The sequence below is a fragment of the Silurus meridionalis genome, chromosome 12 (assembly GCF_014805685.1).
Source record: "Silurus meridionalis isolate SWU-2019-XX chromosome 12, ASM1480568v1, whole genome shotgun sequence".
NCBI lineage: Eukaryota > Metazoa > Chordata > Actinopteri > Siluriformes > Siluridae > Silurus > Silurus meridionalis.
In genome coordinates, this window is record NC_060895.1 from 8,496,116 (window position 1) to 8,522,945 (window position 26,830).

General features: G+C 38.6%; 1 protein-coding gene across 5 annotated transcripts in view; it reads right to left on the reverse strand.

Moving 5' to 3' along the window:
- The window catches only part of ncam1b (neural cell adhesion molecule 1b), a 121,084-nt gene that overhangs the window by 60,280 nt on the left and 33,974 nt on the right, over positions 1 to 26,830 (reverse strand). For 3 of the 5 annotated variants that reach the window (XM_046862756.1, XM_046862755.1, XM_046862759.1), the window contains exons 2-9: positions 11,210 to 11,284; positions 9,063 to 9,272; positions 7,204 to 7,347; positions 6,701 to 6,838; positions 3,231 to 3,348; positions 2,514 to 2,683; positions 2,284 to 2,426; positions 2,113 to 2,136 (exon numbers count right to left, since the gene is read on the reverse strand). In XM_046862756.1, the coding sequence (XP_046718712.1) occupies positions 2,113 to 2,136; positions 2,284 to 2,426; positions 2,514 to 2,683; positions 3,231 to 3,348; positions 6,701 to 6,838; positions 7,204 to 7,347; positions 9,063 to 9,272; positions 11,210 to 11,284 (1,022 nt within the window). The remainder of the gene's footprint in view (positions 1 to 2,112; positions 2,137 to 2,283; positions 2,427 to 2,513; positions 2,684 to 3,230; positions 3,349 to 6,700; positions 6,839 to 7,203; positions 7,348 to 9,062; positions 9,273 to 11,209; positions 11,285 to 26,830) is intronic. The other 2 variants (XM_046862758.1, XM_046862757.1) reach the window with 1 other exon arrangement.

Sequence of the window (26,830 nt, forward strand, 5' to 3'; positions counted from 1 at the left end):
CTTCACAAAGACATCTGTAAACAAGCATGAAATATGAAATCGGTGCAAGTGCACGGCAAAGGAAAGATCCTCTGTGTGAGATTTAACGAGGAAGGAAAGAAAATCAGGGATGCTCAGAAAGCTTGCATGCAGATGTGGAAAGCATCATCAATCATCTCGTATGAAAGCAGAGATGCATTTGTGCATTCCGAGTGATGTGGGGGTTGGCTTCTGAGGTGCAGGAAATATTGCACACTGCAGAGTGGCTGTCAGGAGCAGAGGAAGAACTGGATCAATAACTTTATTTCATCAGACAGACCAGAGTGAGTGGATATCTTCTCACTTCGAACTGTTCTCAGCATTCGAACATGGATGTAAGTGCTCGGAAAGACCGACCAATCCATGACAAGAATAATCTAAGCTTTCATTGAATCTGCTGATGACATGGGCTGTTCAATGAGACGCTTATCCCAGACTATATCTGTTGCCCAAAAAAAAAAAAAAAAACCCTCAGGAACTACAGTACCTTGGAGCTAGTGAAATATCATTTCTGAGACTTGCTCTTTTCAAAGGCATAATTTAAACGTCTCTCTCTTTTCAGAGCTATCTCCATCTCTGGCTAGATTTAATATTTAATGCCATGTGTCTGACTTCAGGCACTAATCTGTTTTACAGGTGAGTCATGGAAAAGTTGACACAGAGGAGAGAAGCACAGATAGGAGGGGGGAAATGAAAACAGGAGAAAGTGTCTTATGTATTAGGTCTTGTTCACATACAGAAACCCGGTTTTCCTCTGGCTCCTGATGCATACACTCCAGGCTTTATTGCCCCAGAACTTCAAGCCTACTGCCTTTACAACCCTCTCATTTGTCAGGCACCCTTGTTAACCAGGCTAGAGCTGGAAAAATACGACAGAGTTATAAACCATCTCATTTATTGCACCAAATAGCACAAATACAGCTGATGAGCTATGAGCAAGAGGTCTCCTAGAGGAAAAGATGAATATCTATTTTTAAAAAAAGGTGAAAAGGATGAAAAAGAAAAGGAAAAAAAAAAATCAAAGGACATCTGACAGGTCATTTTTGTGCAAAAGTGTACCCAGGCGTTTGAATTTTTTCTTCTTTCATTTTCTTTTTTCTTTTTTTTTAAAGCTGAGCGAACAGGCAATCGCATGCATCATGCAGAGCTTTCAGACAGTTTTAAAAGACCATCATAAAAATCCATTTCACATGCACGTCATATTACTTAGGAGAAAATCCGGGAAGGAAGCTGCGTTACTTTGCACCGAGTTTCGACATGAGCCGAGCCACTGAAATCACGCTGAGAGAATAATGCTTCATTTTTCCAGCAAAGTGGCTGATGATGAGTGCTTCAGCAGGCAGCACTGCTTTTTTACTGACTGTGTAGGTGGTGTGTGTAGTTTGGATGGCGAGCTTTAGAGACCACAGAGGAGTGACATATTCAGCAAAAATAATTAGCAGCGAGATGGCCACTTGCCTTTCGCAGATATCTTTTTTAAAGCTCATTTCAAAATCCAAACACTGTTGTAGCATGGAGGAAAAAAAGGATCGAACCGGCAAATTGCTAAATAAATAAATAGCACCACTGCTAATTATTTTTCTTTTCACTAGGACCATGGTATGCCCTGTGTCAACACAGTATGATTGAAGAAATAAAAAATGGTTGAGCCACTCGTCTAAACGACATCCAATGAACATGCACATGTCTGCATGATGGAAATGACGACGGATTGAAAAATGAGGACGGATTTGCAAAAAGAATAAAAGCATTAGGTAAGTCATATTGACCCGGTGATGGCACAAAAGAATTTCAAGTGCCACACTATTGAGGCACTTCGTATTTCAAACTGAATGTGAGTGCAGCAACAAAACTACTGTAAAGGCTGCTGAAATAGAAAGGCCTTTTGCATATATATCTTTTTTAATTTTCATGCCATAATCCCCTGATAGAATCAAGGCTTTAGTTCAAAATAAATTTTAGTAGGAGGAAATAACTGTTGCAGGCGCCTTGTCTGATAGTTATCAGATTACGCGGATTAATGGAACGGCGCGAATGATTTTGGTCGGCTTTCTAGAGATTCGACTTACTGTACCTGCTGCTCTGATCTCATACCTGATAAATCCTCTTTAGATGCTCCTGTAGACAGAAACAAATCTTATGTGTAAAACAGCCATAGGCAGCTCCATCCTCAGCATTGTACATGCATTTTCACCTTAGAGATGAAAGATGGCTACGCTAGCTCTGGGACTTTATCAAACACTGGCAGAACAAAGACTGAAGTACCTGTTCTCCCTCGGCAAAGACGTGAGCACCGAAGCTCCATGTAATGCTTGGCGTTGGGTCTCCGGTGGCCTCGCACGTCAACCTGATCTGCTCCTCCATCTCCGTCGTGGTTTGGTTTTCCAAGTATGTGATTTTGGGTTTTACTAACGACACACAATTTGAGAGTTAGAATTGTTTTTCCCACTTGATAAAAAAGTTTTTTTGTTTTTTTGTGAAATGTAAATAGTTACCAAAAACTCGGAGGCTGGCTTCTTCTTCGCTCGTCCCAGCTTTGTTCCTGGCAATGCAGGTGTAATCGCCCTCATCCAGCTTCCTCACATCCATTATCGTGATCTCCGAGCCGTCTTCATTGAAGCTGTACTTATCCCCGGTCTCCAGAAGAACCTCGCTCCTGAGAGAACTATTGGATATACTATCTTAATGCACAGCCAAAAAACAAAACCAGCTGAAAAGATCCTCTGAGAATTTTCAGCATTTGGTTTTATTAAAAAAAAAAAAAAAAAGGTTTTCTAGTCGCATGAAATAACAGCATTCCTTTTATTTATTTTTTTGTAGAAACAAGAGCTTTGGGATTGGGCAGTCATTTCTTGGCAATAGAAACACACCCATCGCCCATCATCAAATAGGCAATAAACATAACACAACCCCCATCAGAAAACTGTGGGCCAGATTTTTACACTTCCCTCGCAACCTCCCCAGGGAGCCCCACTCAGGAGATGAGAGCTGCCAGGAGAATAGGCATCCTTCAAAACTACTAATGATGTGCTCCGGCTTGCCCTCGACCGTGTTGTGCACAAATGTTCTTTACTTTTATTCAGAGGATTTCTCTGCTGTCCTTTGATCTCTTAATCAGAACACACGCCCGACACGGGGAGAAGTGGCTGGAAAGCTGGATGGGGGCTTATGAATAGCCCTCTTTCATTGCTAGATGGTGAAGACGAGCTTACCGTGTCCATGTAATTGTGGGTTCGGGGAAGCCGTCTGCGTCGCAGGCCAGCATGGCAGAGTGGCTGATGTCGGCAGTGGCGTTCACCTCTGCTTGTCGTACTCTGATAGTGGGAACGACTGATGGAAAGAAGGAAGAAGAATTTTTTTAATGCTGAACATAGTGATAATCCATTATTATTGCGTTTTCTCAGAGCTGTTTTCAGAGTCTAGTGCATAAGCAAAAAGGATTTGAAACTAAAATTGCACACATCTAACGCTTTTAGACATCAGACATAACTACAGACTAAGGCAATATTCAAGGATTGCGTACGAGTTACACACTTTAAAACGAGGTGTGTCTTTATTATGCACACAAATTATTTTTAATTCATTTTAACGGCACTTATTCTATTAACCCTAACTCAATGCAGCATACAGTACATTTCTGTTTGACCATTTTTATTAAAAATATAAAAAATATGAAAGAGGCAAAGTTGAAACCTTCAACGCAACACACGTTTATACACGACATCCTTTCTTGACTCTGATACAAAAAAATATATAAACATATATATATATTTTTTTTAATCACTAAACATTTGTTTTACTGATGCACCAAGTCTCAAATCAAGCACAAAATCTGCTAATGTGCACACATCCGGCATTTAAAACCGTCCGTGTGGAAACATAGCAAAAGTTCCGTTTGGTGTCCTGATGATTCACCTAATTTTTTAACACCATAATTACTTTAAAAAATGTACAAAAATATATTTTGCCTTCTTGCTCTATCTTGAGTATGATTTCAATATTTCCAAACATACATTTGCATGAAGTCCATGCCCATGTGGAAAAGAGTATTAAAAACTTGAAAAGTATTAATTTAAGGTTCATTTAGAACAGATAAAATTTGTGCAATTAAGTTGCTATTATCTCATGACAATCATGTGATTAATCACAATTAAATATATGATTCAATTGACAGCTCTAATAAAAACTATTTGAATATAATAGAAATAAATGTAAAAAAAAATGCAGATTTCACATTTTGTCCAAACAGAGGTTAAAACGCACAAACTTACGAACAATATAAAATGTAGCAAATAAGTTTTTAGTCATCTTACCCTTCAAAACTGTTTTTACAGGACAGAACATCATATTCAACAGATTATGTTACACAGACACATTATGATTCCATGACCTTAAGTCATCAATTTGTGCACACTGATCAACAGTATAAAAAAAGAAAATTATACAGTATTCTGGATTAATTGCAATTCTTTAAACTGTGAATTAAGGCTAGACATCAAAGGACTGAAGAAATTCATATCCAGCTTTTCCACTTATCTATACTTTACTGACGTATTTCCATCTGGGAGGACTTTCACTTTAACTTCACTACATTTCGAATATCTTACTTTTTACTCGACTACATTTTGTAAAATCAATCGTTCCTTTTTATTTATGAGTTTTTAACTTGTTTTGATTGGCACTTGGTGGTATCTACTAAACACCAACATACAGTTCAGCATCAAATCAACAGCAAGCAGAACCTTTGTGCGTAATAAAGGATAGAAGAAACTTCTGACTCTGAGAAGTTTTGGGCTCATGATCATTTTAATAGATATCAATCAGTTTGTTTGACTAAATAATATCATTCTATTAATAGATCGCTGTGCTAAGAGTAACATTAGAGTCTTTTAACATAAACTGAGCTGATTAAGAGACTTGTGACAAAAATGATAATAGGACATTATAGTCATATTATAGTACAAATAGGCAAAGTTTAAAGGGAGCACTTTTACTTTAACTGAAGTAATATTTTTCCTACTGTATTTCTACTTTAACTCAACTACATTGTTTGTGTACTTCGTCCACCACCACCAAGTGCCATGAAGCAATACACAATCTAGGGAAGTGGTAGCTCAGTGAATAAGATGTGAGACTTCTGATCGGAAGGTCATGGGTTTAAATACAGCCATACAAATTATAATTCAATTAATGGAATTAAAAAATCTTGTATTAGAGCAGTAAAAATTTGGTGCTTTGAGTACAATTCTATCATACTGACCACTGGATGTTCAACATGGCACCTCATGGCAAAGAACTCTAAAGATTTGAGAATTAGAATTGTTGCTCTCCACAAATATGGTGAGGCTATAAGATCAGTAACACCCTGAAACTGAGTTACAGTGCAGTGGCCAGTGTCACACAGAGGTTTTCAAAGACGGGTTCTACTCGAAACAGCCCTCGCAAAGGTCCATCAAAGAAGTTGAGTCATTGTGCTGTGCGTCAGGTGCAGAAACCGGCTTAAAAAAACAGACGAACGAGTGCTGCAGCATTTAGATATTTTGCAATAATTGACCATTATTTCTGTTCAATTTGTGCATTTGTATTTTGCAACACTATAGCATATTATACCAGTAAACCATAAATAAAACCAATATAAAGCTTGCAGGAGTAAAAAAAAAATAATAGTTTTTATTTGTTATTGTTTATTTTATAATATCAGGTTACAGCTCCGTTTTCAGACTTTCTAAAGGAATTTACAGCAATAGTGACTCTCCTCACTTAGCTTCAACAGAAATCTAGAAAGCAAAAGGTGTACAGATATGAGCTTCCGCTAAATGTCTTTTTGTGTGATGTGTGTTTAGTGACACCTTTTAAAATACTTTCATTCTAATGTGGCCCATAAATATGATTGTGTATGTGTAGTGGATAGGAATGGGATTTTGAAAAGTAGTCTCTCACAGCTATAATGTTAGAAAGAAAAATAAAAAAAAGATGAAAAGCTTGACTCCCTTTCGCATTTGGATGAAATTGAATCTCAAATTGAAACAAAACAGCCTTTGCAAACATTTAATAAATGCTACATGGACAAAAGAATTGGGACAGCTAGCTTTATGTGCCATATAGCCATATGTGACATATTTTTACAGGAATTTTACTTCAAATGAACGAGCAGACCCAAACATGTTCCAGAACAATGTGACACTGTGCACAAAGCAAGTGGCCTTCTACAGGCTTCAACCTTACTCAACACTCAACTTTGGGATGAACTGGAACGCTGACTGCACAGGCCTCCTCACCCTACATCAGTACCTGGCTTTACCAACACCCTTGTGGTGCACACTCCAAAATCTAGTGGAAAATCTTCCCGAAAGAGCGGAGCATATTATTACAGTAAATGTGTACTGAATGTGTAATAAAATCTTAAAAAAACAGACGTCCACAAAAAAGTCAGACGTCCACAAAGTTTTGTCCATATAGTAGATGGTAAAAAGTAGATGGTATTTTCCTTTTTCTGTGTGTTCTGGTCAATGTTTATTGTCGTTTTTTATATCGAAAACTCAGCAGTAAATTACTTCATTCAGACCAAATCACTATAATGAGCGTCTGGGTGGAACAGCGTGGCACCCGAATGTGACAAACAGCAATTTAGCCCGAAACCGCGAAACCTTTTAAAGTGCAAATAAAAGCACGGAGGGCTCACCGTTCACTACAACTCTGATATCACGGAAGTCAATCTCGCCTCGAGCCATAATGCGGCCCTCGCAGGTGTACACGCCTTCATCTGCCTTTCTGATCCCTCTGATCTGCAGGTGGTTGTTGTCCAACATCTTGAAGCGAACTGTAAGAGAAGATTTTACACACAAGTCGAAATAGTCCTATTTGCTTTGTAAATTAAATTGGATTGACAGCTTATTTCAAGAGAATATAAGTCATGCCACGAATTATGCTCTCTGTCAATAATTCGTTATTGGCTTTGTTATCTGTTCTGGTTCACTGGTTTGGAACAAAACAGGCGTCTATTCAGTGCTTGGCAATAGAGAGCTCAGCTGCTTTCCCTGATGACTGGTAAATGGACAAACATAGATCCTAAAGGTATTATACATAACATTACAAATGCAGTCAATAGATATTATTGCAGAAGTTAGAAAGAAAGAAAGAAAGAAAGAAAGAAAGAAAGAAAGAAAGAAAGAAAGAGAGTCGTACCATCTTTGTCAAACTGGATTTTTGCCCTTTTGTATTTCCACATGACAGTGGGTGGTGGCGAGCTAATCACATCGCACACAATGATAGCATCATCCCCCTGGGTGAACTCTTGCGGTGATGTGGCGTTTTTGAAGGTAATCTTTTCTGCATGAGAAAAAATCCACACAAGTATGTCAAGCTATAAGCTTTAAATGTAAATATTTATTATGCATTGATGCCTAGTTGTTATTTTTAAATAATAATAATTAGGTGTGTACATAGATGTATATTGGGCTATAATCATCAAATTTAATCATCCGCTGTAAGGGCAATTTTGTTTCTTGTTTAATGTGGCAGTTAAATAAAAAAAAAAGAGAAAAAAACACTACTTGCACACTGCTTCGTTCGCATTTGCTGTTTAAATAACCTCAAATCTTCTGGGAAGATGTTCCATTAGATTTTGGAGTGTGGTTGTGGATATTTGTGCTCATTCAGCCACAAGGGTGTTAGTAAAGTCAGCTACTGATGTATTGTTAGGAGCCCTGGACTGCGGTCAGTGTTCCAAAGGTGTTCAATGGGGCTGAGGTCAGAGCTCTATTGTAGGCTACATGCTTTTTGTAATGGGGCACACTGTGCTGAAACAGGATTAAGTCTCCCAGTTAAAGTGAAAATTAGACTAGGAAAATGTAATGCTACCACATCTGAAGACATCCTTTACAATTGAGTGCCTCCAGCTTTGTGGTAACAGTGTGGGGAAAAATAATATATTGCTGGTAAAGTCAGGTGTCCCAGTACTTTTGTTCTTTTAGTGTACATTGTACTAAAGATGTTCAGTATGGGGTCAGAGCTCAGAGCTCTAAAGCAGGCCACTTAAGATTATCCTCTCCAGCCCATGTAAACCATGTCTTTATGGAACTCCTTTTGTGCACATTGTCAGTCTAGAATGGGTTTGAGCCTCCTAGCTGAAGTGAAGGGAAAGTTCATGCTACAGAATCCAAGATCCATCATATACAATTGTATGTACTGTATATGAGTATGCAGATATTTTGTAGACTCCAAAAAAAAAAAAAAAAAAAAAAAAGATTTTGTTGACTTATAGTTATCATTTTACTTACATACACGTTACATGTATTGCTGTACAAATATTTGAATAATCTTGCACATATTTTATATACAAATGTTTATATATAAAATTGTTTATTTTTTAAGGTTTTAAGGTTTAAGGTTTTAAGGTTTAAGGTGTAATAAACCATTTATAATTGAACTTGCTCAATAGCTACTGCACATATTCACTTCATAGCTTTGTTATATATTTATCGTATATACAGTCTGAATATTTACATATTTAATTGCACTGTTACTTTGCACAGTGCTGCTATTTGCACTTCTGGTAGATGCTGAACTGCCGAGTACCTGTACTGTGCAATGAAAAAAGTTGTACCTATCGCTTTTTGGTATCGTAGAAATAACATTTAAAAAGATTACGTTATTAAATTGGACTGTTTAAATAAAAAAAGTGAAATGAAGTGAAAAAGTAATTTTCCTGCCACTCATCGCATATGTAAATTCCCAACTGTATATACACACACACACACACACACACACACACACACACACACACACACTGTTATCTGTTATCAGGCGAATCCCCAACCAGCTGAGAGGATTTGTTTATCTATTTCTATTAATATTGTTGATAATACTAAGCGAGCAAAATTATTCATTGTGAGGATTATAAAATACATTTTACAATACAGCAATGTCCAAAGGGTGTTTCCTGAGGATGTAGTTCTATCCAAAGTAGATAAAAAAAATAAAGGGTTAAAATCTTGACTATAGATTGAAGAGAGCGTGAAAAAAATAAATCGATCTGGCCGTACGGTATATCTTCACGTTCACTGTGGCCTCGGCTTGCTGGTCTCCGCTGGTGGCCACACACTTGTACGTGCCGACGTTGTCGACGACAGCGTTGTAGATAGTGAGCGTAGAGGATGTCTCGTCGTTACGGATCACTGTGATGTCCTGCCTGTTGGATTCAATCTTCTCGCCGTTCGGTGAGAACCAGTCGATTCCCTTCACTGCACCGACAACTACAGCATAATAAAGGACGTGATGTTCCGACCCGTAAACACAACAAGAAGAACACAAAGGAATTCATCATCCGATATTAAACTCGATTATAAATATTCGTCTAAAGCAAATGTTGCCGGAACATCTGCATGTCAGAAAAGCATAAAAATGGGAGTAAATCACGCCTGAAGGCAAAGAATATTTTATATCTCTGGTTAGCACAGCACTGAATCACTGAACTGGAAGACACAAGCTTCGTTAATAGTTCAGTTAAGGAGAGCAATTATCAGTGCGGCTGCTTTCACTGAAGCAAGACAGTGAGAGCTGCAATGCCACCGGGAGACAAAGGGCAGCCCAAAGTTCACTTCAGCTGAAACAGAACTAGTTTTACATGAGGAGGTGGGATCATGTCATTATTACCGGAGTTTCTCTAGGATTTAAATTCTAGTCCTCCATTCTGAAACGTATTGAAAGATTTCACCATATTTTACCTATATTAAAAAGAGCGGTGGTTGTATTCTGTACGCTTTTGCAGAACCTGCAAAGGATACTAATAAAGAAATTTTTTTTGGGTGTAAATTGTTATTTTCTTGTCTTCTGGGAAGCATATATAGTATCTTAGCAACCATTGTAGTATATCCTCTCAAGGGAAAATACTATATCATTCAACTTGGAAATACTTTAGAGTAGTCAATGTGCAGCTTATATAGAAGTATAGATTTACTGTCCTCTAAAAATAATTCAACATACAGCAACTATTGTCAAAAAAAAGCTGGCAAAAAAAGTGAGTACACCCTGTTATAATATTTTTGTCTTCTTGACAGGACAGTAAAGTATCTAACATCCAGCAGCTCTGTGATGTAATTGTGGAGGAGTGGCAGAGGGTCCCAGCAACAATCTGTGCAGCTCTGGTGAATTCCATGCCCAGGAGGATTAAGGTAGTGCTGGATAACAGTGGTGCTCACACAAAATACTGACACTTTGGACACAATTTTTTTCAATTCACATGTTCAATTAGGGTGTACTCACTTTTGTTGCCAGCTATTTAGACATTAATGTCTGTAAGTTGAGTTTTTTTTAGAGGACAGTAAATCTGTACTGTCTTACTATACAAGCTGCACATTGACTATAAAATATATCTCAAGTATAATTTCTACAGTATTGTCACTTATAAAAATATACTAAAATGGTTGCTGAAATGTGAGGGGTGTACTCACTTTTGTGAGATACTGAAAAGATCTTATGTAGCTTTTGAAGGGCAAAACTAAATGAAATATAAAAATGTTAACAATAAACTCCTGTTCATCCTATTTTAAAGTTTATACCCTCTCTACTCTTATCCTATTGCCATGTCTTCTTGAGAAAATTGTAATAGTTGTGTTTAAGTCCCTCATTTGTTTTCAGTGTGGAAAGATAGAGCTCAAAGTCATATTTACATTTACGGCATTTAGCGGATGCTCTTCATCGAGTCACGTACAATAGTGCTTTGAAGTCTCTATCAATGAATACATCGTCATATAGTTCCTGCCAAAAAGTGGCCAAATAGGCAGAAAATAAATAATAATACATGGAACTTGCAGATTCGGCAATCGCGTCCTCCGAATTGACACGCTGTTCAAGATTCCCTTATATCCTATGAGAAATTAGTTTTTGCATGGCCAAAATCAAAATCCAACAACCAAAGAGAAAAGCACTGCGTAAGTTCAAATGAACTTCACTTGAACTGAAGCCACACAGGAATTCTAGATAAGTAATTGAGTTCCTAGCACAAGCATAGCCCATAGACATATATATTGACTAACATGTATGTCTAAGGAGCGCTAGTGCATTTAACTCTTTACACTATTAGCAACATTAGCTACATAATATACAAATATACAATTTATCAAAACATGTCCCATGTCCCAGAACTAAAACCAGAAAACTTGTCAGTGGTAAGGAGGAAGTACAAAATTACCTTCACACAAAAAGAACTTGGACTCTCCGACACTGACTTCTCCTTGTGCGGGCGTAATGCTCACTTGTAGAGACACTGTGGAAAGGAGAACAGATTTTACATAAGTGGTGTTTTTTACATAATTGTACGGTGGTCTGGGAAAACCTTTGACGTAATCAAAATCTGACATTTTCTGCCATATATAGCTCAGAGCACCACGGATTTTCCTGAACTGAAATATTATTCTTGGTGAAAAGTTGTAGAATTTGCCTCTCAATGCACAAAAGAAGACAACTACATTCTGTGGTTTATTCTACATTTAAAGCTCAATCTGCTTATTTGACAGAAAATGTACAAAATAATTACATTCATGTCTTAGTGACAGAACGTGTGTGCGCCCCCTCTCTGTTTTGATGATGATGTGGTGGAGCATAAATGTCTATTTGCAGTGGCAGGTCACTATCCAAAAACTTCACAAAGCAAAGGTTTAGACGGACTGACTGTAGTTGGTAAATTGGCTTTTTACCAAACATAACCTTTGCAGGCAGACAGCCAGATAATGAGCCTCTTTAATCAAACTGGATACAAAAGGATTTATTCTAGTCTCGTGCTTGTGGTCCTGAGTGTGTGTTAAATGTGCGTGGAAGAAGACTGGCTAATGTAAGCCTCGACTAATTGGCTTCGAATCATATACATGAGTTACTGCGCTTTTAAGTGTAGATGAAGTACACACAAGCAATTTTATACAACCAATAAATATTAAAATATAAAAAAGAAAGAATCAGGGCAAACATGACCAGTCGTACATTTAGAATTCGATGATTTTGCCGTATAAAAAGAGAAAGGACTCAAGTGCTGGTTGTGTTTAGTTTGTTTCGCTGTTGTTTAGTGATTGATCATCAGTCTTCCTATGACACGCGCATTTCTTCCGTGTGATGTGTGTTGTGTTCGGCATAAACCCGACTGCAGCAGATTTCATGCTTTCATGTCACACCATTTTCTTTTTACGTCACTCAATTCACATCTAATTCACCGTTTCTGTCATTCGGGTTTGGGCCTTTTTCGAAATGCTGCAATTTACGTATGATTTCAGCTGTTAGCTCTGCCTTTTTTGGAGTTTTGTGGGCTTTGCCATATGCATATGTAACTGAACTTTTGTAAATCAAGCTGAAAAACTTGGCTCAGGTTGGCTTATTTAAAAATGTACACACATCTTTAGCAAGAAAATAAATAAATAAATAAATAAATAAATAAATAAATAAATAAATAAAATATTGATAAATGAAGCCCAATGTTAGACAGTAGCCAAAAATAAAATATATATTTTCATATAATTCTGTTAAAATATATGAGAATGTATTCAGAACAGAAACATTTGTGAAAACCTGTTTTTTTGCGAGTTTTCTGGAACGAAGTCGCCATTGTCTAATTGCGCTTACTGGACTTGATTGGTCAGATTGCCCAATCACATTTCCACAGAAGTGTCAAGGGTATTGAAGTCAATCATGCAGAACACATCAGCAAACATGACAAATGCTCTCTGATATAATTAAGTCACTGTGTCATCAATTTTTAATAACCTACACATGATTTTAGAATAATGAAGGCTGTGTAACCATGTCATATCATGTAACATCTGTAGTGCAATATTTATTGTTGAGGAAACGTGTCATTTACAATGAGTCAATAATGTGTTTTATTTTCAGTGGTGTTGTATAAAACCTGTAATTTGACTGAGAAGCATAAATGAAAATGTCAAACCAATTGGGGAAAAAGCATAAATTTGATGGCACTGAATAGTGAAAATGTACAGCGACAATGTACAACATTTATGGAACATTATTGCATTCATTCATATTCTGAAAAAACTTTATCCAGGTCAAGGTCGATCTGAAGACTATTCTGGGAACATTTTGCATGAGGCGAAGATACGCCCTAGATTGTCCATTACAGGGCACACACACACACACACACACACACACACACACACACACACACACACACACACACACACAAGTCTACCCAGGGGCAATTTAGAAAAGCCAATGTACCTACTAGCATGTTTTTCAGTAGGTAGGAAGAAACGTAAAAACGCACATTAAACCCACACACAGGAAAAACATGCAAGACTTTCAAAATTAAACCGGGGACCTTGAAACCTTGGGGCAGCAACACTAACTGCTATTGCCCCATGCTGCATTTATATCAGTTGAAAATAGGAATGTTTCGTTAAAAAGGTCTAAATTGAGAAAATAAATCTGGGAACAAGGAAAGAAATGAATAAATAACAGCAGAACGCATGATGGAAATGATGAATGAATTGCATTGGCTTTTAGTAAACGCCTGCAGGCTCTCCAATGAAAGACATACTGCAGAGAAATATAAAGCAAGGCAAGAGCAAATGCAGATCAATTTTTCAATCAAAGCAAAATAAAATCCAGGCCAGCCTGGCTCAAACCGGTGCAGACAGCGTAACATTTTTCATTTCTTTTTTTGACCCAAAGAGACATTTGTGAAATAAGTAAAGAGGAACAATGGGGGAACATGATCTGTGCCCAGGTGGGTGCTCAGTGGCTTTTAGACTTTGAGAGTAATTTAATAAAGCATATGAAGGGAAAGCTGGGCCAGCTACAATTAAATCAGCACATTCAGTCAATACTACTGCTAATGTGGTGGAGGTGTTTTTTTTTTTTGAAAAGCTATTTATTTTGTATTGACACAGAGGTATTAGTCAAACACATAGTACTGCCTCAGCTAAATTAATATATGAAGGCCTCTGGAAAAACACAGTCATCTTAGATTGTCATTAATTATTTCTGGAAGCCTACTTCATTTAAACCTGGACGTTTTATTTTATAATGGATATGGAAATGATAGAACCTGATTCTAAGTGACTTGCCAAGTTTGACGCTCATAAACTAAACAAATCTCAGTTCAATTAACTGTAAATGCCACAACATGGCATGGAGGTATTTGTCAATAATGCTGAGAGTGATGGTGAAATTAGAATATCTGCTTCTAAGTAAGGTTAAAAAAAGCTAGTTGTACTGAGTGGGTGAATAAGTAAAAAAAAAAATTCCTATCTCATTAGTGTACAGTTTTGTTATGCATCTTCTTTTGTTAGCAGTGAAAGTGGAGGATCTGTTATGGGTTGGCTCTTCAAGGTTCAACAGAGTTTTCCATTAACTGCAATTGTAATGTGCTGTTACACTGTTGCATAGAGGGGGTTTGGTGTCTTGCGCCAACTCGCTCACATATTCACTTGATGCATCTCTCATTTAGTGACTTACACTCTCACTGACTCACTCACCCATTCCCTGCCCCACTCATCCACTCAATGTCTTACTCATTCACTCAATGTCTCACTCATTCACTCAATGTCTCACTCACCCACTCACTAGTTAACTCACCCACTTACTGACTCAGTGACTCACCCATTTACTGGCTCAGTAACTCACCCACTGAATGGCTCAGTGTTTCACTCACTCTCTGGCCCAGTGACTCACTCACTCACTGGCTCAGCGACTCACCCACTCACTGGCTCACTCACTCACTCACTCACTGGCCCAGTGACTCACTCACTCACTGGCCCAGTGACTCACTCACTCTCTGGCCCAGTGACTCACTTACTCTTTGGCATAGTAACTCACCCACTCACTGGCCCAGTGACTCACTCACTCACTCGCTCAGTGACTCACTCACTCTCTGGTTACTCACCCAATCGAGGGCTGAGAGACCCACCAACTTATTTGCTTACTATTCTCACTCACTCACACACTGATCAGCTCAGTGATTCACCCACTCACTTAGTTCTCTCACCTACTCACTAGCTCAGTGACTTATGAGTTTCTTCATCAAGTTCTCCATTCACTCACTCATTTACTGGCTTACTGACTCACCCACCCAACAATTAACTGAATCACTCGCTCAATGACAAACTCACCCACTCAAACACTGACTGATCTTTTCCTTGTTACTAGCAACAGCATTTACTCAATCTGAGTACTAATGATCAAAGTCTTTGACTATCTACAAACATATAATCTTCAATTTGGAATATAAAGAATAAAAAATTATGAACACTGTTATACTGAAATAAGTTGTTCAGCACCTGTGATTTTAACCTGTGAATGAGATTTAGAATTCAGCAGCACTGAAATATATCCAGAAAGACATACCAGTTGCCAATATTTCAATTATTTCACTCTTATTACAAGGTTGCTGTTGCATATTTGAGCCCAGCCCGGCCTCATTTATCTCACCCAGACATAGGCACCCCAATGTGCAGCTCAGACCTGAGGAGCTGAGTGGTGCTTCGCATCAACACCACTGTGTCCTTGTTATTCAGCAACTGCTATAAGCAGGAAACTCGGGTTGCATTTATTAGTAAAGAAATGTTTAACTTTGCATTTTGAAACACCATAATATAAACCAAGGACCATTTCTGTTTCACTTGTGCAGGTAAAAAAAAGCTTTTTTATGCGCCTGAAATTTACTGCAAATATATTGAAAGGAAACCTGAGTTGCAAATGCATATTGTAGACACTGTGTTTGCCAGCCCTCCCTTAAATTTGAATATTTTTGTGCTCATCTAAATAGGCTGCAAAAAAACTCATCAGACTGTCTAGCCACAGGTGACTGATGGACTTCTGAGAATTAATCCGTACGGACGTGCTGGAGTTCCTTAATGATTACAAACAAACAAAGTGGATTTCATTTGAAATCTCCCATAATTGGCTGATGCTGAGCCCCTTCCTGCTTGTTTACTGCTGCTTCTGAAACTGGTCAACCTAGGTCAGATTACAAAAAAAAACAAAACATAAAGAATGTATATTCACTATTATCCAAATTATTATGCAGGTTAAACATTGGGAAGATTCCAATTAAAATAATGGACATCTCACGTTTTAGTTTTTAGATAACATACATCTCAGACAGATTTGATAAATAGCATGCCTGTTGATCTTAATCAAAGCGAAGCCTCCTTAAAGAGCTTGTTCCACATTATTAAACGAGTCACAGTTCTCATGCAATGAGGTAGAAAGACCTATCTGAAGTTAAAATGTGTGAAACAAGTGCGATGTCTTGACATTTCACAGGAGATCATCGAATTGTGATTCAAATCATGGAGGGGTTTTTACCAAATAAAGGCTTGTTAAAGTAAGTTTCTGTCAGACATTAACTGCATTGAAAGGGCAGCTATAAAAAAAAAAAAAAAAATCTTAAATAAAGCAGCAACCATTTTTGAAAAAAACAACTATCTGTTGATGTCTATGGAATCCCAAGAAGCTCTTGATACTTGTTCCTCCGAATGCTAAAAGTTCACTTCTTAACAAATCGTACAAAATAAAGCATTTGTACTGGGCTAAAAAGTTTACGGTTCCCAAACACATTTTTTTTTCGCCTACTAGATAGATAGATAGATAGATAGATAGATAGATAGATAGATAGACAGACAGACAGACAGACAGACAGACAGACAGACAGACAGACAGGCAGACAGACAGACAGATAGATAGAATTGTGCCTTCTGAAATGAAATTATTTTATGTAAGATAAGGAACCATTCCATGCTGCAAAACACCATTTATACCTTGGCTGTTCTAGAAATTAAAAGAAAATTTTTAAAAAATCATAGTTCGGCTATCATCCTCTCCTGACCTTTAGGTTTATGTTGTTAGACAGCAGTATTTCCACAAACAGCAGCTCTGTGAATAAAAATAACTCATGGCACCTGTACTGTAAATGTTTTTTTTTTTACTCTTTATTCTAAATTTTTATTGTGTATTTTAATATAAAAAAAACTGTCCGTGCTGCAAATATGACAAATTAAATTCATTATGACGCATTGAATGTTTTCAAACTGCATTCTGCTATAATTACTTGGAACAATCAATTTTGTGTTCTTTTCAAAATATAATTATCATTCGTTATCAGTACCATGTAATAACATCTACATTATAATATAATGACTATTTAGAATAGAAAAAAATCCTGTTTCGGAAAAAAAAACAAACAAACAAGGAATAAAATGAAATTTGCATAATTATTTGGGACATGGTGGATTACAATATCCTCTATTTGCATAGAGGGAGATACTGGAAACTAAAAACCACATTTTCATTCAGTTATAAAGTTCAGAAGTCGTTCGGAATACTTTTGAAAGATATATACATAATATATATATATATATATATATATATATATATATATATATTTAAAAGACAATAACATAGAAAGAAAACAAAATACAGGGGTCGCCAACCTTTTGTACACCACAAATCTGGTTTGTTTAAAAATATTCTCACAAACACTGGGTTGCCCATATACACACCAATCAGGCATAACATTATGACCGCCTGCCTAATATGGTGTTGGACTCCTTTTGCTGCAAAACACTCCTGACCCCTTCAGCATTAACTTCTTCAGCAATTTTAGCTACATTAACTCTTCTGTCCACTCATCCCCACGTGCATCAATAAGCCTTGGCTGCCCATGACCCTGTCACCGGTTCACCACTGTTCCTTACTTGGACCACTTATAATTGATACTGACCACTGCAGACTGGAAACATCCCACAAGAGCTGCAGTTTTGGAGATGCTCTGACCCAGTCGTCTAACTATCACAATTTGCCTCTTGTCAAACTCACTCAAATCCTTACACTTGCCCATTTTTCCTGCTTCTAACACGTCAACTTTGAGGAAAAAATGTTCACTTGCTCTCTAACATATCCTACCCACTAACAGGTGCCATGAATAATAGATAATCAGTGTTATAACCAAGAAAATTGTGTCTTGCCTGCAGTCAAGCATGGTGGTGGTAGCATAATGGTCTGAGGCTGAATGAGTGCTGCTGGTTCTGGAGAGCTGCCTTTCATTGATGGAAACATGGATTCCAACATGTACTGTGACATTCTAAAGCAGAACATGACGCCATCCCTTCAGAAACTGAGCCGAATGGCAGGTTTTCAACATAATAACAACCCCAAACATAACATCAAGCTGACAACTGTGAAAGGTGATGGAGTGGCCAATTATGTCTCCAGACCTTAACCCTATTGAGCACCTGTGGGTCATCCTCAAGCAGAAGGTGGAGAAGTGCCATGTGTCTAACATTCAGCAGCTTAAGATTCATTATGAAGGAGTGGAAGAGGATCTCAGCAACAAATTGTGCAGCTTTGGTGAATTCCATGTTCAGGAGGATTAAGGCAGTGCTAGACAACAATGTATATATATATATATATATATATATAAATAAATGCATAATCAGGTGTATTGTGGGAAGTGGCTGCTGATCCGAAGGTCATGATTTCAAGCTCCGGTACCATCAAGTTGCCGGTGCAGGGCCCTTGAGCGAGGCCCTTTGTTTAAACAAAATATTTGGATAAAGGCATCTGCCAAAATGCCACAAATGCAATTAGATTGCATCCACTGCTAAGATCTACATTTTTGAGGGCTTATTTTCAGCAAGAGGAACAGATATAAATGTATATCTTTTATTTGTTATAGGTGGTTACATTAAATTGAAGACAGATGATCCGCTGTGGCGACCCATAACGGGAGCAGCCGAAAGAAGAAGAAAGTGGTAATATTAAATGCTTATAATTCAGAATGTCCTTATTTGTTTTATTTCTAACACATTACACATGTACAGAACATAGTTCTTATTTACACATTGTAAAAAAATCATGCATGCAAAATAACTGAAGTTAAACAATATTGGACTTTTACACTAACAACTTGTATATATTGCGTTTGGCTCGATATCGCCAGATAATATTCCTTCTGTCGTATGTTTACAGTTGTACTATTTTAAATTCAAAAAAGTAAGTTGATAGGAAATCTATAGCAAAGTAGTGAAAAGATCAAGGCGCTTAAAGTGTGTCAAGGAAGTTCAATAGGAATCCAAGAGCCAACGTTTCTGATCAATAGGCAGAACAAAAAGCTGATCTGTGATTCCCAGTGAGCTTTACATGCACATAACTATGACAAATAAGCGGTGTGTGTACACATATACATTTATATATATATATATATATATATATATATATATATATATATATATATATATATATATATATATTACATGCATATATACATGCACGTACTGAGATCTGAACACATCAACACCCATGTGGATGAGTACCTAAAGCATGTTAAGTCAAAGTCCAATAAGCCATGTTTCCTCCTTGACAACGAGATGTTCGTCGTGCTCATCTACGTACGTTACCTTCCTGTGAAAGCGAAGCCTTCCTTAAGACCCAATTCGCCACATTCCCTCTACGACGGCCCTGTTGCTTGGCAACATGAAATCGAGTGTTGCGCTCTCAATGGTGTGCAGTGTATGTTAATGCTCTTGATGACGTGTCCAGCACTCCCCCAGTGTGGGGTCAAAGGTCGTGGAGCTTCCAAAGCAGTGCATAGGGGGCACATTTTGTAAAAAGAGCTTGTTGTGTTTCAGTTTTTTTCCCTCTTGCCAGTTTCCAGGCTATTGCATAGTCCTGTTTTTTCAGAACCAACTCGAAATAACAGGGCAACAGCCCTCCAATTATACTTCACATGAGCAAATGGTAGATACTGACTCATTTTAGCCTGCGTCTGGAATATGAGAAAAGGTTAATAGTTCATTCCGAGGACAACGTGATCTCGGCTGCATTGTCCTATTAATTTTTCTATGTTCCTTTCAGACAGTTGTCGCCGCTCTCTGGCGTTTTATGTTCATTTTGCAATGCAAATAAGGTCTAATCTTTTGTTTAACCTATGACGAGCTCAGACTGTGAGACTGTTAAGCTTAGATTGATTTCCAAGCAAACTCAGTCAGGTATTAAATCCTCTCTATTTTGATATAATTTTAAACCTGATTATTTACCAAAAGATTTTGTTAATGCACATCTCTAAATATCCTACATCTACAACCAGCATTTACTCAGAAATCATACCTGTTTGTAAGTATTACATGAACTCTCATATACAAATTCTCTCTCAGACTGGAAGTTCAAACACTGATACTAATTAAGTAGCTTTTTTTCCTGAGACACATTCTGGCACATTCATGCTGCTCGTGTCTGTTATCTCTAAGGTATTGAAGCACTGCGTTCGAATGAGTTATGACATCGGGTTTCTTCATTCAGCCCCGGCTATCAAATATAGTTTTTTTTGTTGTTGTTGTTGAATGTGTAAGACACCTGTCACATTACACTAGCTCCTGGTCTAGTCTAAGCTGATTATCTTAGTGTGTGTGTTTACAGGCTGCACCTCTCCAGAAGTGTTGCCACTGCATAAAGGATATAATGAGCAGCTTACAAGAAGCCTGCGGAGAGTATGGTCTGTTTCTCAAAAAAGATAATTAAACCAGTTCTGCTGAGCTTATGCTGACAAAAGCTTGTTTTTTGCGAAGCTGAATTGTAAACTTAATCTTTAATCGTGATTGGAGAAGCAGTGTATGCATGAAACTATAGATTAACCCCAAACTTTACAGTTATTAACTGTGGCCCTCTTTTTCTGTCCTTTGATTGGTCAACTGAAATTTAGAACACCAGTCTTAAGACGACTCATCCTCCACTCCTCACCCGACTAAATGAAACGGTGTACGGTTATATAACCGAGAGGCGCAGCTGCGTATGGGACTGATGTGCGTGGTTAATCTGCCAGCGGTTGTTAACTCGGGCGTGCATTTGTTTGCAGATCACGTGCCTCCAACCACAGTGACGAGCCCTGCTGCCCGTTGCCATGGAAACCTCCCTCCCTTTTTTCCCCTTGGTCCCTCTCCGCTCGTAAAAGTGAGTATGAATAGGAAATAAGGCTAGAAGAGCCCACCATGGATGAGAGCAGAGAGAGGGTAGGCAAAGACACTGAAAGTGACACCCAGCCAACATTATCACTCCGATGTAGATGTGTTCAGTTACGCTTAATAAACTTGAGCATGAATATTTAAACAGAAAGAAAGAAAGAAAGAAAGAAAGAAAGAAAGAAAGAAAGAAAGAAAGAAAGAAAGAAAGAAAGAAAATAGGAACGGGAGCAGTCACACCAGCTCAGGCTTTCTTGTCTGACCTCAGTTCCAAACCTCACAAATGCACTTGAGGCTGATAGACAAAATCCCAACAGCCACATTGCAAATCTAATATAAAACCAATATATATGATTGAAGATTCTGGGAATAGGATGTTTAAAAGTCCATATGCTTGTGAATGTCATGTGTCCACAAACTTCTGACCATATAGTGTACCATTCCATGAGGTGGTTAATGAAATGAATATCATAACCAACAAATGTTCAACCATCACTTACATGAGAAAGTTGCTGCCCAGTCCAATTTTCCCATTTATGAGAAGGCTTAAAAATAGTAAAATGAGTAAAACTCAAATAATTCACTAACGTGAGGTTAAATTGAGACCGGATAACAAAAAAACAAACAAAAAAATAATTACAAAGATTTACAAGAAAAATCACTGCATAGTGGTAGTCCTTATGCTCTCCTGATAAAGGCTCGAGCATAAAATTGTTAGGTCACCTCAGAAAAAGCCATGAAATATGGTGGTGCGTCTTCATTAGGCTTGTGCAAAATATGTCACTACATGATATAGCATCACGATATTGTATAATATTTACTCTGACTATTTTGGACTATCTAACCTGTCGACCTTTAATTAACCATCACTTGCTATTACAAGTAATAACTCAAGTTACCCATCACGTTTTTCCTCCGCCATTTGAAATATGAATCATGTATAAACTGTGCAGTGTTCTTAAACTCTCTAATATTAACTGACACCGACTGAAAGCCTCAGCCCCTTCCCCCATCTCATGTCCTTCCAGAGCTCTTGGGACTTACAATGAGCCCTTGCTTTCTTTTACACTTCATTATGAATTTGCGCTATACAAAATGCAAAAAAATCGATCAAGGCAAGATGAGCATAGCTTACAACAGACATGTGCTATATGTAGCTAAAATTAACTGTATTAACAATAACTGTTTATTTGGAATGCCAAAATATTACCAAAAATTGTAGGGTACAATAACTCTCCTTAAAATGAGGACAAAATAAAAAATAAAACAAAGTGTCAAAAGCACTTTATAAATCACTTCAAAATAAAAATAATAATGGTTATAATGAAAAGCAAGTAAATTGTTTTCATTTTTGAGGTATTTTTACATTTTTTTCATCACTATGGAAATACTCCTGAGGTTTCGCAATTGTCACTGCTAGCAAGCAGTTCCTGACTCTCCAGTTGAAAAAAAATGTTTTCCCTTCCCCCTTCCCCATACTCCTCAATCCTGACATATGGGAAATATTTATATTCCCGACATCACTTAGGCTATTGATTCTAGATGATGAAATCATTAATCACTGTTTATATTGATAAGCAATCAAGAAAGTATTGATTATGCACAAGTTCTGGCTTGAATCTGGTTAGGGTCTTAATTGTCTTTCATTATGTTTATTCACGAGATGACTGAAAGTAGTAGACAGGAAAGTTACATAACGTTTTTGCAGTGCACTTTTACTTCGCTTGGTTTTGTCAGTGTTTTTACAAACTTGCTTTCTGCAAAAAATAATCTGTCAAAAGTGCACGCTAATTTGCCCACGGATTTTTCGGATCACTCAGTGGTTGATGTGTGTAGGGAAACAGGTTTAGGGATTCGGAAGTATATATTAATGCTATATTAACAGCACTGAGGTACAGTACGTGACACCACTGTGAAGCTCACTAAGCATAATTAAGCAAGTCTAAAGGACTAATGAAAAGCTAAATCGCTCAGGCTTGTCCTGGATGGCTCAGCTAGTGATTTTTTTTTTTACTGCTGTACACACACAAACACACAACAACAACTCCAGATACGATTCCCTAACGCCCAGTTAAAACTGCTCAGCTCCTCGGTAAGTTGCAAAGCTCTGACAGCGGCCACATCTGACCACATACAGGCAATTTACACAGAGAAGCCATCAGCATCTGCCTGCAGATGAAAAAGCTCTCTGAGTGTTCAGACAGTAATTCGCTTTCCTCACTCTAATGAGACCATTTAAGGAGCAGGTAGCAAAGAACAGAAGAAGCGCACAGAATGAAGCACTTAGAGAGATTCAATAAGAGAACACAATCCTACTTTTTCACCAGTTAGGCTTTACCTGCACTCAACAGAAATGCCTGTGCGCTAGTGGAGCTCAGGTTGCATTTTTTTATGTAATAAAATGTATTCATTTGAGACCATCGGTTCGATAAGTGCATGTACAGTCAATTCCGGAGTTACAAGCAAGACTAAGAGTGACACCCAGTCAACATGAGCACTCCAATGTATATGTGTTCAGTCATGCTAAAAAAAACCCAAGCCGAGCATTAATTTTAAAGAAAGAAAGAGAGAAAGAGAGAAAGAAAGAAAGAAAGAAAGAAAGAAAGAAAGAAAGAAAGAAAGAAAGAAAGAAAGAAAGAAAGAAAGAGCGAGCGAGCGAGCAGTCACAGTGCCCCAGGCTTTCTTGTCCGACATCAGTTCCAAACATCAGAAATGCTCTTAAAAACACATATGCTTGTGAAAGTCATGTGTCCACAAACTTCTGACCATATAGTGTAACATTCCTTAAGGTGGTTAATTAAATTAAATATCATTAATCAAGAAATGTTCACATACCACTCACATGAAAATTTGCTGCCCAGTCCAATTTTCCCATTTTTGAGAAGGCTTAAAAGTAGCAACTCAAATAATTCAATAACGTTAAGTGAACTAGTTAAGTTGATTGAGACCAGATAACAGAAAAAAGATTTACAAGAAAAAAAAGACTCTAGCATAAAATTGTGTTAGGTCGCCTCAGAAAAAGCCATAAAATATGGTGGTCTTTCCCGTTCAAGAACTCGAGCTGCGTCAACAACACTTTGGGAAGCATCAGCGTGACCACGCTTTGAACCAGGTGTGTCATCAGCCTAACCATAAGCTATAAAAGCAATAAGCTATAAAAGCACATGCAGTGGAGATGGCGCTAGCTTCTGTTTGTTCAGGTAGCGCTTTGTTTGTGTCTGTTTTTTGCCGCAGATTAGTACTGGTAAGTCGGTAAAAAAAGAAGGAAAATGGAAAAGCAAACTAAACACAAGCGGTCTTTCAAGCTGTGTGTTCCTCCTTGTACAAAAGACCCCCTACCTAGGTGTGGTGTGGGATTTCGACCACTATGTGGGCACAGTTGTCTCCTGCTCAAGTCAAATCTATCCTCATGGCCATCAAGAGAGTGAGAGAAGGCCGTCACTTATTGTATAGCAGTTCTAAAAACTGCTGGGTCTAATAGCAGCTGCATCCAATGTGGTGCCACTTGGCCTCCTATACATGAGACCCCTGCAGTGGTGGTGGAGTTTTCCAGAGCGCAACCCACTCCACACAATCAAGGTCATGTGGCAAGCCTTATGGGCCCTAGAAATGTGGAGAGTACACTAGTTTCTGTTACAAGTCTGGGGGTTCCTTGTCGTCGCGCAACTTTAATGACAAATGCCTCCCTCACAGGTTGGCTCACGGGTCATAAGTGGCCACTCCGCCCAAGGTCTGTGGGAAGGGCCGCACCTCTTGTGGTACATCAACTGCCTGGAAATGCTGGCCATGCTTCTAGCATTGAAGCATTTCCTCTCCGACCTAAGGGGCCATCATGTACTGACCCGGAGGGACAACACATCTGTGGTCTCTTAGATCAACCACCAAGGGGGTCTGTGCTCTCATCTCATTTTCAAGCTGGCAATGAGAGATCCACCTTTGGGCCAAAAAAAAGCTGCTCTCGGTGAGGGCAGTATACATCTCGGGGTGTTTTAATCAGGAAGCAGACGCCCTTTCAGGGCAAAGGCCGAAGCCTGGGGAGTAAAGGCTACACCCGGAGGTGGTGGAGCAGATATGGAGAAAGTTTTACAGAGCACAAGTGGACCTATTTTTGACACGAAAAACCTTGCACTGTCCCCTCTGGTTTTCCCTCACTCACCCAGCTCCTCTGGGGTTGACGCTATGGTGCAGGCATGGCCAAGGCTACACGTGTACGCTTTCTCCCCCGTTGCGCTATGGGAGTTCTGCAGAGAGTTCATCGGGAAGCTTGTCTGTCTCCTCCTGGTAGCCCCGTGCTGGAACCCTATCGAACACCCTCCCTGGGAGATTCCTCTCGGGAGAGATCTTCTCTCTTAGGCAGCTCCCTTCAAGCCGTTTCCCGAAGTTTTTCACAGTTTTAAACTATGTTCCTCCTGGCCATTTCCTCTCTCAAAAGAGTGGGAGAGCTTCATGTCCTCTCTGTGGCCCTCTTTTTCCTGGAGTTCACTCCAAGCATGGCCAGTGCCTTTCTTAACCCTAAAACGGGGTATGTTCCCAAGGTATCCTCAGTCATCCCATGACCTGTTTTGCTCCAGGCATTCTTTCCTCCTCCTTTTCATGTCCCAGACCAGAAAAAGCTGAACCGACTGTGTGAGCACTGGACGAATAGGTCCACAGAACGAGTGGGTGGAGAATGTCGAAACAACTGTTCGTCTGCTACAGCCCTCTGAAAAAAGGTCTCCCTGCAAACAAGCAGACGCTCCGCAGATAAATTGTGGATGCCATTTCATCCTCCTACAAGCCCTATGGTTGTCCCACTTCTTTCGGAGTCAGAGCGCACTCGACCCAGAGTGTGGCAACCTCTTAGGCTTGGTCCACTGGAGTTTCTCTGCAAGACATTTGCAACGCTGCAGACTGGTCCACCCTGTTGACCTTTGTCAGGTTCTATAACCTCGACCTCAGTGCCACTCCTGGTCCCTTTGTCCTTCGACCTAGCTGTGCTCTTCCACAGTAGGCAGAGACTGGTCAGTCTGGGAACTGTATTGAACACGAGTGGTTCAGAGAATGGTCACGCAGAGGCATTCCCAAAGCGCTGTTGATGCAGCGTCTCATTCCCTCTGGGAACCAGGGTTACATACGTAACCCAGAGACGGTCTTCATTAGGCTTGTGCAAAATATGTCACTACATGATATCATAGTGTCAAGATATTGTATGACATTTACTTTTAATATTTTGGACTATCTAACCTGTCAACCGTTGCAGTTAACCATCACTCAAGAGTGTGCTAGTACAAATAATCACTCAGGTTACTCATTACCTTTTTCTTCACAATATAAATGAGCCATTTGAAATATGAATCTTGTATGATCTCTGCCTTGTTCTTGAACTGTCTAATATTAACAAACACCCTTCAAAAAAAGTTAGAAATTTTAAAGTAATTAATTAACTAAAGTTAAAATTAGGTAACAATCCAATTCTAGTGTTTTCATAATTTAAATGTGGCAAAACTACTGGTGCCCTAAAGAACTCATACATTTGCCTTCAGTATACACTCCATCCTGGTAAACATTGCTGTAGATTCCGAGGAACGCTGTGCAAAGCATGATTAGATGCTAGTCCATCACGTGACACAATGCATTCACACGCAGAGACAATATAACATAGACCAGACATGGGCAAACTACGGCCCGCGGGCCACACACGGCCCGTTGGGTTTATTAATCCGGCCCGCCGAATGTGACCAAATTATATTAAAATAGTTACGGGTAAACATTGTTCAATTTACCTTTCCCCTGTTATGCCCACGTTTCCCCTAAAAATGTCGCACTTCAGCTCAGTTGACGTTGTTCGTGTGCAATACTCTCTTCTTATCTTAAGA